The sequence below is a fragment of the Bos taurus genome, chromosome 24 (assembly GCF_002263795.3).
Source record: "Bos taurus isolate L1 Dominette 01449 registration number 42190680 breed Hereford chromosome 24, ARS-UCD2.0, whole genome shotgun sequence".
Taxonomy (NCBI): Eukaryota; Metazoa; Chordata; class Mammalia; order Artiodactyla; family Bovidae; genus Bos; species Bos taurus.
The window spans coordinates 35,240,510-35,253,187 of NC_037351.1; the positions used below are offsets into that span (position 1 = coordinate 35,240,510).

The 12,678-nt window shown below is 44.2% G+C and overlaps 1 protein-coding gene and 1 long non-coding RNA gene across 3 annotated transcripts in view; one reads left to right on the plus strand and one right to left on the minus strand.

Annotated features, from left to right (window-relative positions):
- Nucleotides 1-12,678, plus strand: part of LOC101902862 (uncharacterized) — a 38,234-nt gene that overhangs the window by 18,291 nt on the left and 7,265 nt on the right. The window lies entirely within an intron of this gene.
- The window catches only part of COLEC12 (collectin subfamily member 12), a 185,262-nt gene continuing 180,882 nt past the window's right edge, over nucleotides 8,299-12,678 (minus strand). The window contains 2 exon segments of the mRNA NM_001101843.1: nucleotides 8,299-9,737; nucleotides 11,298-11,443. Of these exon segments, the coding sequence (NP_001095313.1) occupies nucleotides 9,718-9,737; nucleotides 11,298-11,443 (166 nt within the window). The 3' untranslated portion in view covers nucleotides 8,299-9,717.

Below are 12,678 nucleotides of genomic sequence, written 5' to 3' on the forward strand. Positions count from 1 at the left end.
CTCAAGTTAATTCACATTTGAGAGTGCTGGGGTCTCTCAGGGAAGGTCTGTACATTAACACGTGGCACTGCCAGCCTCTGTGCAGCGTGGTTCACCCACTGTTCCTCCCCCAGAATCAGGGTCTTGTGGTGAAGGCTCACACACAGCTTTGGAAGTGCACCAAACCCCCTCTGCGCTCGCCTCCCCAAGCCAGTGTGTCACCAGCAGGAACTCATTATTCACTCAGAGTCAGAGTGACAAGAGAGAAACACAATCCTTCAGGCTTAACCATTTTCTTTCCCCCCAAATAAAAAAGCCAAGTCACACATGGCTGCAATTTGGATGCTATGTCACTTTCGCACTTTATTGCTCCACATGTAAGCCAGTTGAGTGTTTTTGAAAGGGACCAAATAAATTTAGTTTTTATATGATCCCATGTACCTTATCCTAAAAAATGACCCAAATAAACAGCAAGCGTGATATAATTAAACATTGACAGTGGTCTCAGGCTCAGCTCCATGAAAAATTACTTTCCCTTCACCCCTTCCTTTCTCTCTCCTGGGATCTGGTGGTGGGACATAAATTTTCCAGCAAATGCGCTGTCTTCTTAAGACATAATCTTAGGCCTGGAAGGACTTGGAGATGTTTTTGCCTGGTGCGTGCGTGCTACGTGGCTTCAGTCGTGTCTGACTCTTTGCGACCCTGTAGATTATAGCCCACCAGGCTCTTCTGTCAGTGGGATTCTCCAAGCTAGAATACTGGAGTGGTTTGCCATGCCCTCCTCTGGAGGGTCTTCCTGACCCAGGGATCAAACCCACGTCTCTTAGGTTTTCTGCATTGGCAGGCAGGTTATTTACCACTAGTGCCATCCTGGGAAGTCCAATGCCCAAAGCAGAGGCTTTGCAGCTACTGTCAGAAATCTTATTCGTCTTTCACTCTACTCCCAGCTTCTTTCTCTTAGTTTTGACATTTTGACAACCTAGCTCACTGATTCTCAACTCTTATATCTCTCTCCCATTCTCGTTTGCTAGAATTTTGGTGGCATGTTTGAAGAGACCGTAATACTCAGAAGGACAGTAAACAAGTAAGCAATAAATGACCTTAAAGTCACAGCTAGGGTTTAGCACTTTCTCCAGGTGTTGTGAAAGCATCCACAGTTACTGCCTCACTCACCTGGCAGCTTTTCATGCCCTGTTTTTGTTGTCGAAGACCTCTTCATTGTCCTGGCCTTTTGTCCACATGATTAAACTAGCATAAAATTTGCTTTTGGCACTAACCTGATAAAAATATGCGCTTTATCCCCTTATCCCCAGGTTCCTTCCCATAACTAAGAGTCCCCCAAATAAATAAATAAATAAAGTTATATTTAAAGTGAGTTACAGAAAAATATAGAGAGAATCCCGTGAATATTAAAAAAAAAAAAAGATACCTAGTACAAGATCTAGAACATAGTAAAGAAGCCATAGAGATTGACCATGTGAATCTTTGGTGAATGAATGAATGAATAACTGCCTGTGCAGTAAAGGTGCTCAATTTAATTCACATTTGAGAAGTGCTGAGGACTCTCATGGAACATCTGTGGGTTAACATGTAGCACGTGGCCTTTGGAGATCACATTCCTTTGGGTAAAGTCTCACCTTCCAGCCTTTCTACCAAGGCTTGTCTCCCTCCCTGTCCCTTCCTCTGTCTCTTACAGTAGTGGCTTTGGGTTTTTATTCTTGAGATTTGGTTATTCTGGTGCCAACCCTGAAGGGAGAGACTGGATCTTGTCTGAAGGCTGAGATCTGTGTCATGTGAATAACCGGAGACAGGTGTCCCCAGCGTGGACCCACAGATGTATACACAAGAGAGGGGCACTTCGGGGGCTGGATGCCCAAAAGGTTCTCGACAGAGGGCTTTCAAGGTGATGTCAGGTGGGACCCTGGAGCGAGGAAAGCAGTCCAGGTGAGACTTCCCTGGCTGGCAGGCTCTGCTTGTCTAGCATCTGGATGCTCTCTGTGACTGATTATCTTTTGTTGTGCTCTAGCCTTGACTATAAGCTTTCTTCAGAGCTTCTAACCTAGAGACTAAAAGGGAGGTGGGTGCTTGGGTGTGGGTGTTGACAGAGCAGTGTCCCCCTCCTGCTGTGATGACAGCAGGGGCCTGGGAGACCCCAGGAGAATGTGACCCTTAGGGACACGTCAGGCTGTGTGGTCTGGGACATTATCCTTCAAGTGCTTGGGAATTGGCTTATTTTCTTAAGGGAGGTGATATTTTCTTATATAATCTGCAACACTAAGTAGAAGATTATTTCTCAAAAATAGCAGTGGGGCTAGACCACTGTGTACTAAGTGGCTTCAGTCACGTCCAACTCTTGGTGACCCTGTGGATTGTACCCCGCCAGGCTCCTCTGTCCATGGGATTCTCCAGGCAAGAATACTGGAGTGGGTTGTCATTTCCTCCTCCAGGGGGATCTTTCTGACCCAGGGATCGAACCCATGTCTCTTATGTCTCCTGCATTGGCAGGCGGGTTCTTTACCACTAGCACCATGCCTTGTCTGGGAAGCCCAGACCAGGCTAGACCAGAAAGGACGGGAATCTGGAGTTCACACAAATGTTCAGAGAGAAGATCAGCCTTGCCTGCCATTCAGAGGTGCCCAGCGCCTTCCCGTGAGGGTCTCTGGTTGCAGGAACTGCCTGCCCCGGCAGATCTGCTCCTGGGGAAGTTCATCCCCACCTGGTGTTGGGTAACTTGCTGGGTCCTGGTCTCATGAGGTGTGGTCGTTTCAGGGTGTGTGTCATTGAGCTAAATCACAGGGAGGAAAACTGTCCCCAGAGCGGGAGGGAAGCAGCAACCCCCGATGCCAGGGCCAGTGGGCCCAGCTGCCAGTCCTCACTGCAGACTGGAAGCACACAGTGCAGGCGATGGAAAACGAAAACAGGAAAAGGCGATTCTGGGCTCTGGGATTTCCAAATGCTGGAGCCGCAGAGTGGAAAAGTGAGCATAGGCGATCCTGGGCAGATGATTTGCTCATCCCCTCAGAAGCGTGTGTGGCATGGAGCTGGCTGCTCCTAAGGTGTCATCGGGGGCGGGCGGGGGAAGGTGGAGGACTTCAGTGGACTTTAAGGCAGTGCTTTTTCCCCTGAAAGAACTCTTTCAAATGGTCTCTGGGATTAAAAAGAAAGAAAAAATGGTAACAGCTTTCTCTTAGCTGATCTTCCATCTTCCTTTTTCTCTTCCATTCTATGCATCAATGTATCTATCTATGCATCTATGTTCCTCCCTCCCTTTTCCCTTATTTCTTTCCATCTATCTAGCCATCATGTAACTTTTTTAGTCCCTTTTTTCATCTGAGGAATGCCAAGGTTTGTTTGAAGGTACTGGTCATTAATCCTCATGCCTGTTGATCCAAGCCCCTTGGTATAGTTCACCAAGTGTACCAAGGTGGTAGGTGTGGGGTTGAAATATGTGACATTCTGATTATCTCTTTGCAGACTGTTGATTCGGTGGCATCTTGTGGGCCTGAAATCCTGACTATTTTATGAAATGGACCCCAAACTATACCTTTCAAGTAAAAACAGCTTGTTTTCAAATAGTATTGTCTGAATGGAGGCATGTGCTTAATCGCTCAGTTGTGTCCGACTCTTTGTAACCCCATGGATTGTAGCCCGCCAGGCTCCTCTCTCCGTGGGAATTCTCCAGGCAAGAATACTGGAGTGGGTTGCCAGGCCCTCCTCCAGGGGATCTTCCCAACCCAGGGATCAAATGCAGATCTCCCACATTGCAGGCAGATTCTTTACCAGCTGAGCCACCAGGGAAGCCCAAGAATATGGGAGTGGGTAGCCTATCCCTTCACCAGAGGATCTTCCTGACCCAGGAATCCAACTGGGGTCTCCTGCATTGCAGGTGGATTCTTTACCAGCTGAGCTACCAGGGAAGCCCCAATGGAGGCATAGCAAATAGTTACTTAGAAACAAATTATTATTCCCATCAAAAGCAGGGCAGTGTGTGTCTGCAGCCCACATGACCGCTGTATATGCTGAGTAAGCACGAGAAAAACCATTCATTTTACTATCTATGAACATCATGGTGGATATATTGGGGGGAGTGGTGGCAGGATTATAGATTTATAAGAACACGTTAGCAAGTCCACTGGAGACTCTTGCTTGCTTTCTGTCTGTGTGAGCAGGATTTCCCACAGCATCAGGCTTCTGTGTGTGCCTTTTCCTCCCAAGTCCGATGCTGGTTCTGTCCATGAACAGAGGGCCTGGTGGGAAAGAAAGAGACAAGGGGAGAGAGCTGTTGGCCACTTGTGTGAGTATGTCTTATAACAAGGAGGTAGACAGCAGGAGTCAAACCTGGGTCTCTTTGGCTCCAGAGCCTCTCTTCATTTGACACTAATGTATATCAGAGAACTCTGTGAGAGGTCTAGTTACTCTAGCATCTAGGGTGGTTTCTCCAATCTGGACCTCTTTGGACATCCATGGTATGGGTGCCAAGTGGACTTTTGCTTCTTTGCTCAGATAACAAAGCGATTGATCTAGTACTTTTGTCTATTTGGCTGTGCCAGGTCTTAACTGCGGTACATGGGACTTTAGTTGCAGCATGTGAACTCTTAATTGCAGCCTGTGGGATCTAGTTCCCCGACAAGGGATTGAACCCGGGCCCCCTGCATTGGGAGTATGGAGTCTTAGCCACTGGACCACCAGGGAAGTCCCTGGTGTAGAACTTTCATGTAAAGAGCTCAAATCAGGATTCATCCGTTATCTCCCTGCTTCTGTGAGAGAGACTTGGTGATTTGAATGATTTCTTGTGGCAAAGAACAGAATACAAGATAGAAAGCCCAGACTCTCAGGAAGGTTACTATGGGAGCTAGGTGGTTGTGGGTTCAAATCCCAGTTCTTAGGAAACTATTTAGCCTGTCTGATTTTCAGTTAGTTTCCTTGCACAGTGGTTGGAGACAATACATGCCAAGTTCCTAGGAGTCATGAGGTGTTATTACAGCTACTCTGCAGTTGTGCTGGTTTGTGTCAGGGCTGGCCTAGCTCCTCTGCTCTCAGGCACAGGAACTGGTTTTAACAATCTTATAATTCCTTGCAGCTTGCAGGCATGATTTAGTGGGTCATGGCAATAAGCGATGATTAAAGAATACAGCAAATTCTGGCACCAGTGCTTGGAAGACTGGCCAAAGGACAATTCTCCATCCCTGGCCAAGAGGACTAAAGCAAGCCCCTTTGGTTAAGCCTGTTTAATGACCTTCTGGATGAGCTGTTGGCGGGAGCTTCCTCGCTGGCAGCTAACTCCTGCCCAAGTTGCACGGGTGATTCCTGTTTTACAAACTCAGGGCTCGTAAGTCCTTGGAGGAAGGCTGGAGCCTGGGCCATCACCCTGGCTGTGGCAGGCAGGGCTGAACTGAGATAGTTCATTCATAAAGTCATTCATTGAAAAATGTGAAAACCAAGAGCTCTGCATCTGGAGAATTTAAGTTGGTTTAAGGCTTAAATCTTAAGCCTGCTTTTCTTTGGACTCTTGGCTACCTGTGTAACCTGGGCATGCTATGTATTATTTATTTGACAAGGGTATCCAGGAAGAGAAGAAGAAGGATGAACGGGTGGAGCAAAATCTCCACAACATCTGCTTTGTGATTTATAAAATAAATGTGATGCTGTGCCACTAAAGGATGTTTTCCAGGAAAATGAAGTTATTGTATAGAAAAATTCCCTCTTAAAGAGATGGCCAAAGTTCATCTATACTTCTAAAACTGTTGAGCATAAGAGAAAAGAGATACTTCCTTACACTGTTATTCAGAAAAGGTTTCGAAAGCTTTTCCCTGACTCGGGGCCATATGTTAGTATGTAGAATGAATCTCTTTTGCCAGTTGATTCTCTTCACTCAGTCTTCCATTCCTAATAGATATATTACACATTTGTCCAATATAGTAGATGTATAGTAACCGACTATCATCAACACGAATGCCTTCATTTCTCCTGATTGGCTTCTCCCGTTCTTCAGTTCTCTTAAGATTTTGTGGCTGATTGGCTCCATTCACCCTTCTCTTCTTAATTCAGTGATGTTTGGGCCTCTCAGCCGATCTGTAGATGGTCTAACACCATGAAAGGGTTTTTCTTTTATAGTACCTGGAGCCCTTGTGGGTAGTACTTGACATGAAGGGAAGTCTCAGCTTCAGGATGCATTTGCTGGGAAAGGATTCAGGCTAGAAGTGATGCTTGAGCTGAATCTTAAAGAAGTAGAGAATGGAAATCCAGGTAAGAGTTTGGATTTCTAAGAAGGAGTGCAGTAAAAAGTAAGTAAGGAGCACAGAGGAACTTTGCAGGTGGCTTGTAAGGCTGTTCCAGCTCAAGGCAAGGGAGCATGAGGGTACAGCAGAGAGGAGGCTGGAGGGACAGCTGAGGACCTGGTCCTGAGGGCCCCTCATGTATGTCCTGCAGGCAACTCAGAAGATTTTAAGCTGGGGATAAGGGTTAGGATGGACTTAGATTTAGGGAACATAAGAACGATGAGCCTGATTAGATTGGCGTGACTGGGATGTGGGCAATGAGCAAGTCTTCAAATTTGCCTCAGCGTCCTCATTCCTAAAGTAGAGAGAAAGGTTTTGCACCCAGATTAGAAGAGATAATGTATGTGAATGTGCTAAATATATTTAATTTTTGTTATTATTATTAGACTTATTATTGAGCCATGAATGAGTTAACATACTTTTTCAAGAAGCGATCAATTGGTTTTGAGGCAAAATACACTTGCTTTAGTATTGTTACCTGATTTATGGCGGGATGTATGACTGACATAGCTTTCTACTTCCTTCAGCATCTGTTTTTTTTAAAAAGAGAGCAGGTTGTAGTATTTGTTGTCTGCTTTAAACTCTTAAGTGCTAAACTCGGATGGATATGGGAAGAGTTGATAAAGGTGAACACTGTTTGTGGAAGAGGAAAAGAAAGGGTTTTGTTCTTTCTGGTTGTGCAATCATTCTTCAAGAGCCATTTAAAAAGAAAAACAGGGACTTCTTTGGAGTTCCAGTGGTTAAGACTGAGCTGCCATTGCAAGGGGCAGGGGTTCGATCCCTAGTTGGGGAAGTAAGAGCCCACATGCTGAGGGATGGGGACAAAAATAAAAAGTTTCCATCTCCTCATGCTGCTGCTGCTAAGTCACTTCAGTCGTGTCCGACTCTGTGCGACCCCATAGACGGCAGCCCACCAGGCTCCCCTGTCCCTGGGACTCCTCAGGCAAGGACACTGGAGTGGGTTGCCATTTCCTTCTCCAATGCATGAAAGTGAAAAGTGAAAGTGAAGTCGCTCAGTCGTCTCCGACTCTTAGCGACCCCCTGGACTGCAGCCTACTAGGCTCCTCCGTCCATGGGATTTTCCAGGCAAGAGTACTGGAGTGGGGTGCCATTGCCTTCTCCACCATCTTCTCATAGCAACTCATAACCTGAAAACTTCACGACATTTTACCAAAACTCTCCTCCCAGAAGAGCATCAGTGGTGAGTAGGTGAATAGAAACTTGGTATATAAGTAGCTAAGTATCTAGAGCCGTACATGAGGCATCTGGTAATGTGTGATTTTCATCTGCTTTTACTCTGTTATTAAGAAGGACCTTGCTTCTGAAAGAAGGAACATTTTTAAAAATTTTGAACATTTAAAAAAATGTTACTTATCTATGTAACACCATGGGTGGCATGTGGGATCTTAGTTCCCTGACCAGGGATTGAACCCTTCCCCCTCTGCACTGAAAGTGCAGAGTCTTAACCACTGGACCACCAAGGAAGCCCCCTAGAACATTTTCAAAGCTCAAGTCTGAATCCTGCCTCACTCCTTGGTGATGATATGACCCAGGAAATGATGTCACCTCCCTGAGTGCCTCCCTCTATAAAATGGGGAGAGTAAGTAGGAAGCCCCACTTCTTAGGGCTGTTGGGAGGATGATATGAGAGCATCTGATTGAAACCTGAGAGAATGATAAACCCTGGGTAAGGTATAAGGGCCAGGAGAGGAACGCCTTCACCTGTGGGAATTAGCAACATTCTCTTCTGATGATGGCATCAGATGTTTAAGTTCAAGTTGCATCTGAACATTATCTTAACTGACACCTAAGAAACCAGAAGAGGATGAAAAAGAAGACAGAGTTTAGTCTGTAAAAGGTCTTGAGCCTGAAGAGGTACCAGGGTCCAGGGCCCAGATGATGGCAGGTCCTGCCAGTCTGACCAGACCCCACGGACAGGATAGTAGGGCATCCAGGTGCTGAGGAGATGGCCACTCCTGGGCTGCAGAGACAGCATAAACAGTGACCAGGGCGAGACAACACAGTCCACACGGCTGCAGGCGTGAAAGTCAAACTCTGTCTTTATTCTTTTACCATTGTATGTGGGGTAGGTAGCAGCATGGCTGGGGAGGTCCTGGGAAGGGAATCTGGTGGGTGGAAATCTTACCTTTGAGCATCAGTTACATTTAAGCCTGATTTCAGCACATTGCATGTTAGACTTCTCCTCAGCAAGTTAAAGAGTAGAAGGCAGATGGGCTCCGACAAAAGGTTCAACACAGTGGCCAAGGTTGTGTTCTTGCATTTCATCATGCATGTGCATTGGAATTCTGTGTTTTTGGAATCTGACTTCAGAAAACATAAGATTTCCAGGTAGCATAGAGCTGTCCCCATCTTAGCATCTCTGCCTCTGGCCGATGTGATGTCATACCTTCCTGACATTTAATATCTGCCCTGGTATGGGCCTAAAACCAAGTGTATTCATGTCTCAGCCACAAAACAGGACCTTCTATAAATAGCCAGATACAGGTGCTCTGTCCACCCTTCCCAACAGATGCCTCTCCACCACCCCCGACTCCGCCAAAATGAAGCAAAAGCACATCCTGAGTTGACCATTCCTCTGAGCCTGGCAGACACGCAGCAAGGGTGTTGGCTGGTGATGGGCTGGAGGCATAGCCCACTTGACTGAGCCACGTACATGTTCAGGCTTGACCTCCACTGGCAAAATCTGCAGGGCCATTTCTAGACATTTCAAGTGATTGACTTCTCTGAGGAAATGATACATTAAAATATACATACACACATATATTTAATTTTTTTTTAAACCACAACTGAAAAAATTTCTTTGCCACTGTGTAGAATTAAATCTGACAAGAAACCCTATGAGTTTTTATTAGTACCATTATTGTTTTCTTTGGCTTCATGTACTATATCGGTAAAATGACAAAAATAAAAAGAAAAAAATTGTAAAAAGGCAAATATTTTGTACAAAAATACAAAGTTTTAAAAGCTCTTTAAGTATATTTCATATTGTTACTAAGAGTTGGCCTATATATCTGTATGTCTGCATATTTTTCCTACATTTGGGATTTTATCAATAGAAATGTAAGGTACTGTTTACACGGTGTATGTTTTCAGTTCTTCCTAAAGCTCAACAACCAATGATAATCTTTTTTCTGATTGGAGCATTCCATACTCTGGAAGATATGATTTGCATAACTGTATGGTTATTGGCTGAGAAGAATCTATGTGATTCAGTCCATTTGCTTACTGACAATCCATATATCACACTAGGGGAACACTTTTGTTCCAAACTTTGTCCTTGAGCAAGGCAGATGGTAGAGAACATGGGCTTTCAATGTTTTCAGTAATTGGTCTTCAGTGCTTTCCCCTTCAATTTAATGAGAAGGTGATGCAATCAGAAAGAAGTATCTTTGCCTTCGAGAACTGTCGACAGTTTGTTCCTATTATGATATCACGGTCCATTATAATGTAATTGCTAATTCTAAAAGAGAGGAAAAAGAATGGGTGTTAGTTCCTCTTAAAGAACAATGTTAACGGACAATTCAGAAAAAGGAGTGTGTGTTTTTAAAGAAAACATTCCAAATACATCATTCAGTAATTATTTTTTCAAATAAATGCCTCGAAGTTCTTATTCAGATTCAATAAAAGGTAAAATTCACTTCAAAGGAGCCTATTCTGGGGTGTCCTAGTCTCAACTCAAATCCCAAATGTAGTAGTGCTGTTGTGCTCAGTCGTGTCTGACTCTTTGCAGCCCTATGGGCTGTAGCCCACCAGACTCCTCTGTCCAAGGGATTCTCCAGGCAAGAATACTGGAGTGGGTTGCCATTTCCTTCTCCGGGGGATCTTCCTGACCCAGGGATCAAACCAGTGTCTCCTGTGTCTCCTGCATTGCAGGCAGATTCTTTACCCACTGAGCCATCAGGGAAGCCCCTTGATGTAGTTACACTTGTTTTTCCTTTCAGATCCAAAAAATCATTACCAAGATAACTGTCAAGGTGATTATTGCCTATGCTTTCTTCTGGAAATTTAATGGTTTCAAATCTAACATTTGAGTCATTCATCCATTTTGAGCTTATTTTGTGTAAGGTTAAGAGAGTGATCTGGTTTCACTCTTTGGCATGTGGCTGTCCAGTTTTCACAGCAGCATTTATCAAGGAGACTGTCCTTTCCCTATTGTATATTCTTGGCTCCTTTGTCATAGATTAACTGACCATATGTGCATGGGTTTATTTCTGGGCTCTCTATTCTCTTTCACTGATAGAGATATGTTATTTTTATGTCACTACCACACTCTTCTGATTACTGTAGCTCTGCAATATATTTTGAAATCAGGGAGTATGTCCAGCTTTGTTCTTCTTTCTCAAGATTACTTTGGCTATTTAGGGTCTTTTGTGGTTCCATACAAATTTTAGGATTGTTTTCTCTATTTCTGTGGAAAATGACACTGGAGTTCTTATAAAGATTCCACTGAATTTGTAGATTTCTTTGGGTAGAATGGACATTTTAACAATACTCTTCCAATCTGTGAGCACAGAATATGTTTCCATTTATTTGGGCCTTCTTCAATACCTTTCATCAATGTCTTATAGTTTCCAGTGTATAGGTCTTTCACCTCCTTGGTTAAATTTATTCCTAGGTATTTTATCTTTTTGATGCAATTGCAAGTGGTATTGTTTTCCCAATTTCTCTGATAGTTTGTTATATAAAAAGATATATGACATTGGTGCCATATGATAAAGAACACTGACTGACAATATTATAAGGTAATGACCTAGGCCCACCCATTAGTCTAAAATTTACTGAGTACTTCCTCTACATTAGGCACATGTATTAACTTACTTAAGTCCTCACAAAAACCCCATTAAGAGGATTACTATTATTATTTCCCTGAGGTTAATAGCTTGCCAAGATACTAAGTGGCAGAATCAGGACTGGAATCCAGTTGCAGAACCTACTTTCAGAGCCCTTATACTCCTCACCTCTTGCCCTTTAATAAGATATAAGCTCTGCTGTGCTCTCTTAAATCCCTTCCACTGCTTACCTCTCTCCCTGTCTTTCTCGCAGATGAAGTGATTCATGTCTTCACATGGGAAATCGTTCCACTGCCCAAAATTAATCAGTCCAGCGCAATCTTCTCCAGGCCCGTGGCCATGACCCCAGTTATCTGGCTGTCCAGCTTTCCAATTTCTTTTAAGAAAACAGAAATCAAGTGTTATTTGCAAAGTCACGCAGACGTTTGCTTGACCCAAGAGCAGCAGAGAAATGTAAAAAACAAAACCAAGGCCTGTCATGCGTCCCGGAATGAAAACGCGCTGTTTAAAAAGCTGCACACACTGATTCTGAATAAGGAGCAGCTGTTTCACAGAGGAGCGTGTGACGCAGCCTCTCCCTGCAGGCTTGTTATCTTGGCCACAGTAGAGGCAGCTCACGGAGCTGCCTCATCACATTGCTGAGGAAGTAAATCTGTCTTCAACACAGCTCAATGAATGACAGCTTTCTAATGTGTACTGGAATGCTGACTTCTGGGCTTGAGTGTGAATATATACATTCTGAGGATGATACACCCACACACTTATGAGAACCCAGAGGGAATCTTTGTACATTCTGATATCTTGTCTCTAACAAGTCAGAGTCAGGCAGAGAGACACCCTTCCCCCCCTTTTTAACTTTAAACCTTTTATTTTGTATTGGGGTATAGCCGATTAATAACGTGGTGGTGGTTTCAAGTGAACAGTGAAGGGACTTGGCCATACATATTCTTGTATCCACAGACTCAGAAAATGAACTTTATAGCCACTGGGGGGAAAGGGAAGTTAGGGACTTTGGGAAGGTCATATACACACTACTATATTTAAAATGGAGAGAACGTTGATATACACTTAGAAGACCCTATGAACACTTGGTTATGGTTTTCTGGCTAAGCTGTAGATAGCTAATTGCTTCAGAAAGAAATAGTAATTTAATCTTACTGAAAATGACTCATACATTTCACTGCCTTTTTTGGGAGAGAGATTCTTCAAAACAAGTTGTCTTTAAGATGAGCTCAACTTGGGGCTTGTTAATTTGTCTGCTGCTGCTCCCAGCAGCCCCTCTTCAGGGTTCGCTGTTCCTGCCTCTCTTTCTAAGCGATCAATTAGATGTGCTTCCAAGAGTCAAAACTTGAAAGGCTACATTTTCTTTAAGAGCCAGGTCCTTGAACAGAAGCCTGTGGTCACCTCCTGAGAGGACAAGTTTGCCTCGTGCGGAGGGTCCGAAAAGAACATCTGCAGCAGGAGGTGCTTCCCGTAAACGATGACTCATTTCCCAAGCAGCAGCATCTGACTCCGTAATCACTCACTCTGGTCCATGCTTCATGTTTCTATCAGAGTGGCAGTGGCTTTGGCCACTAGAGAGAAATCTTCCACTGTACAGACTCTGAAGGC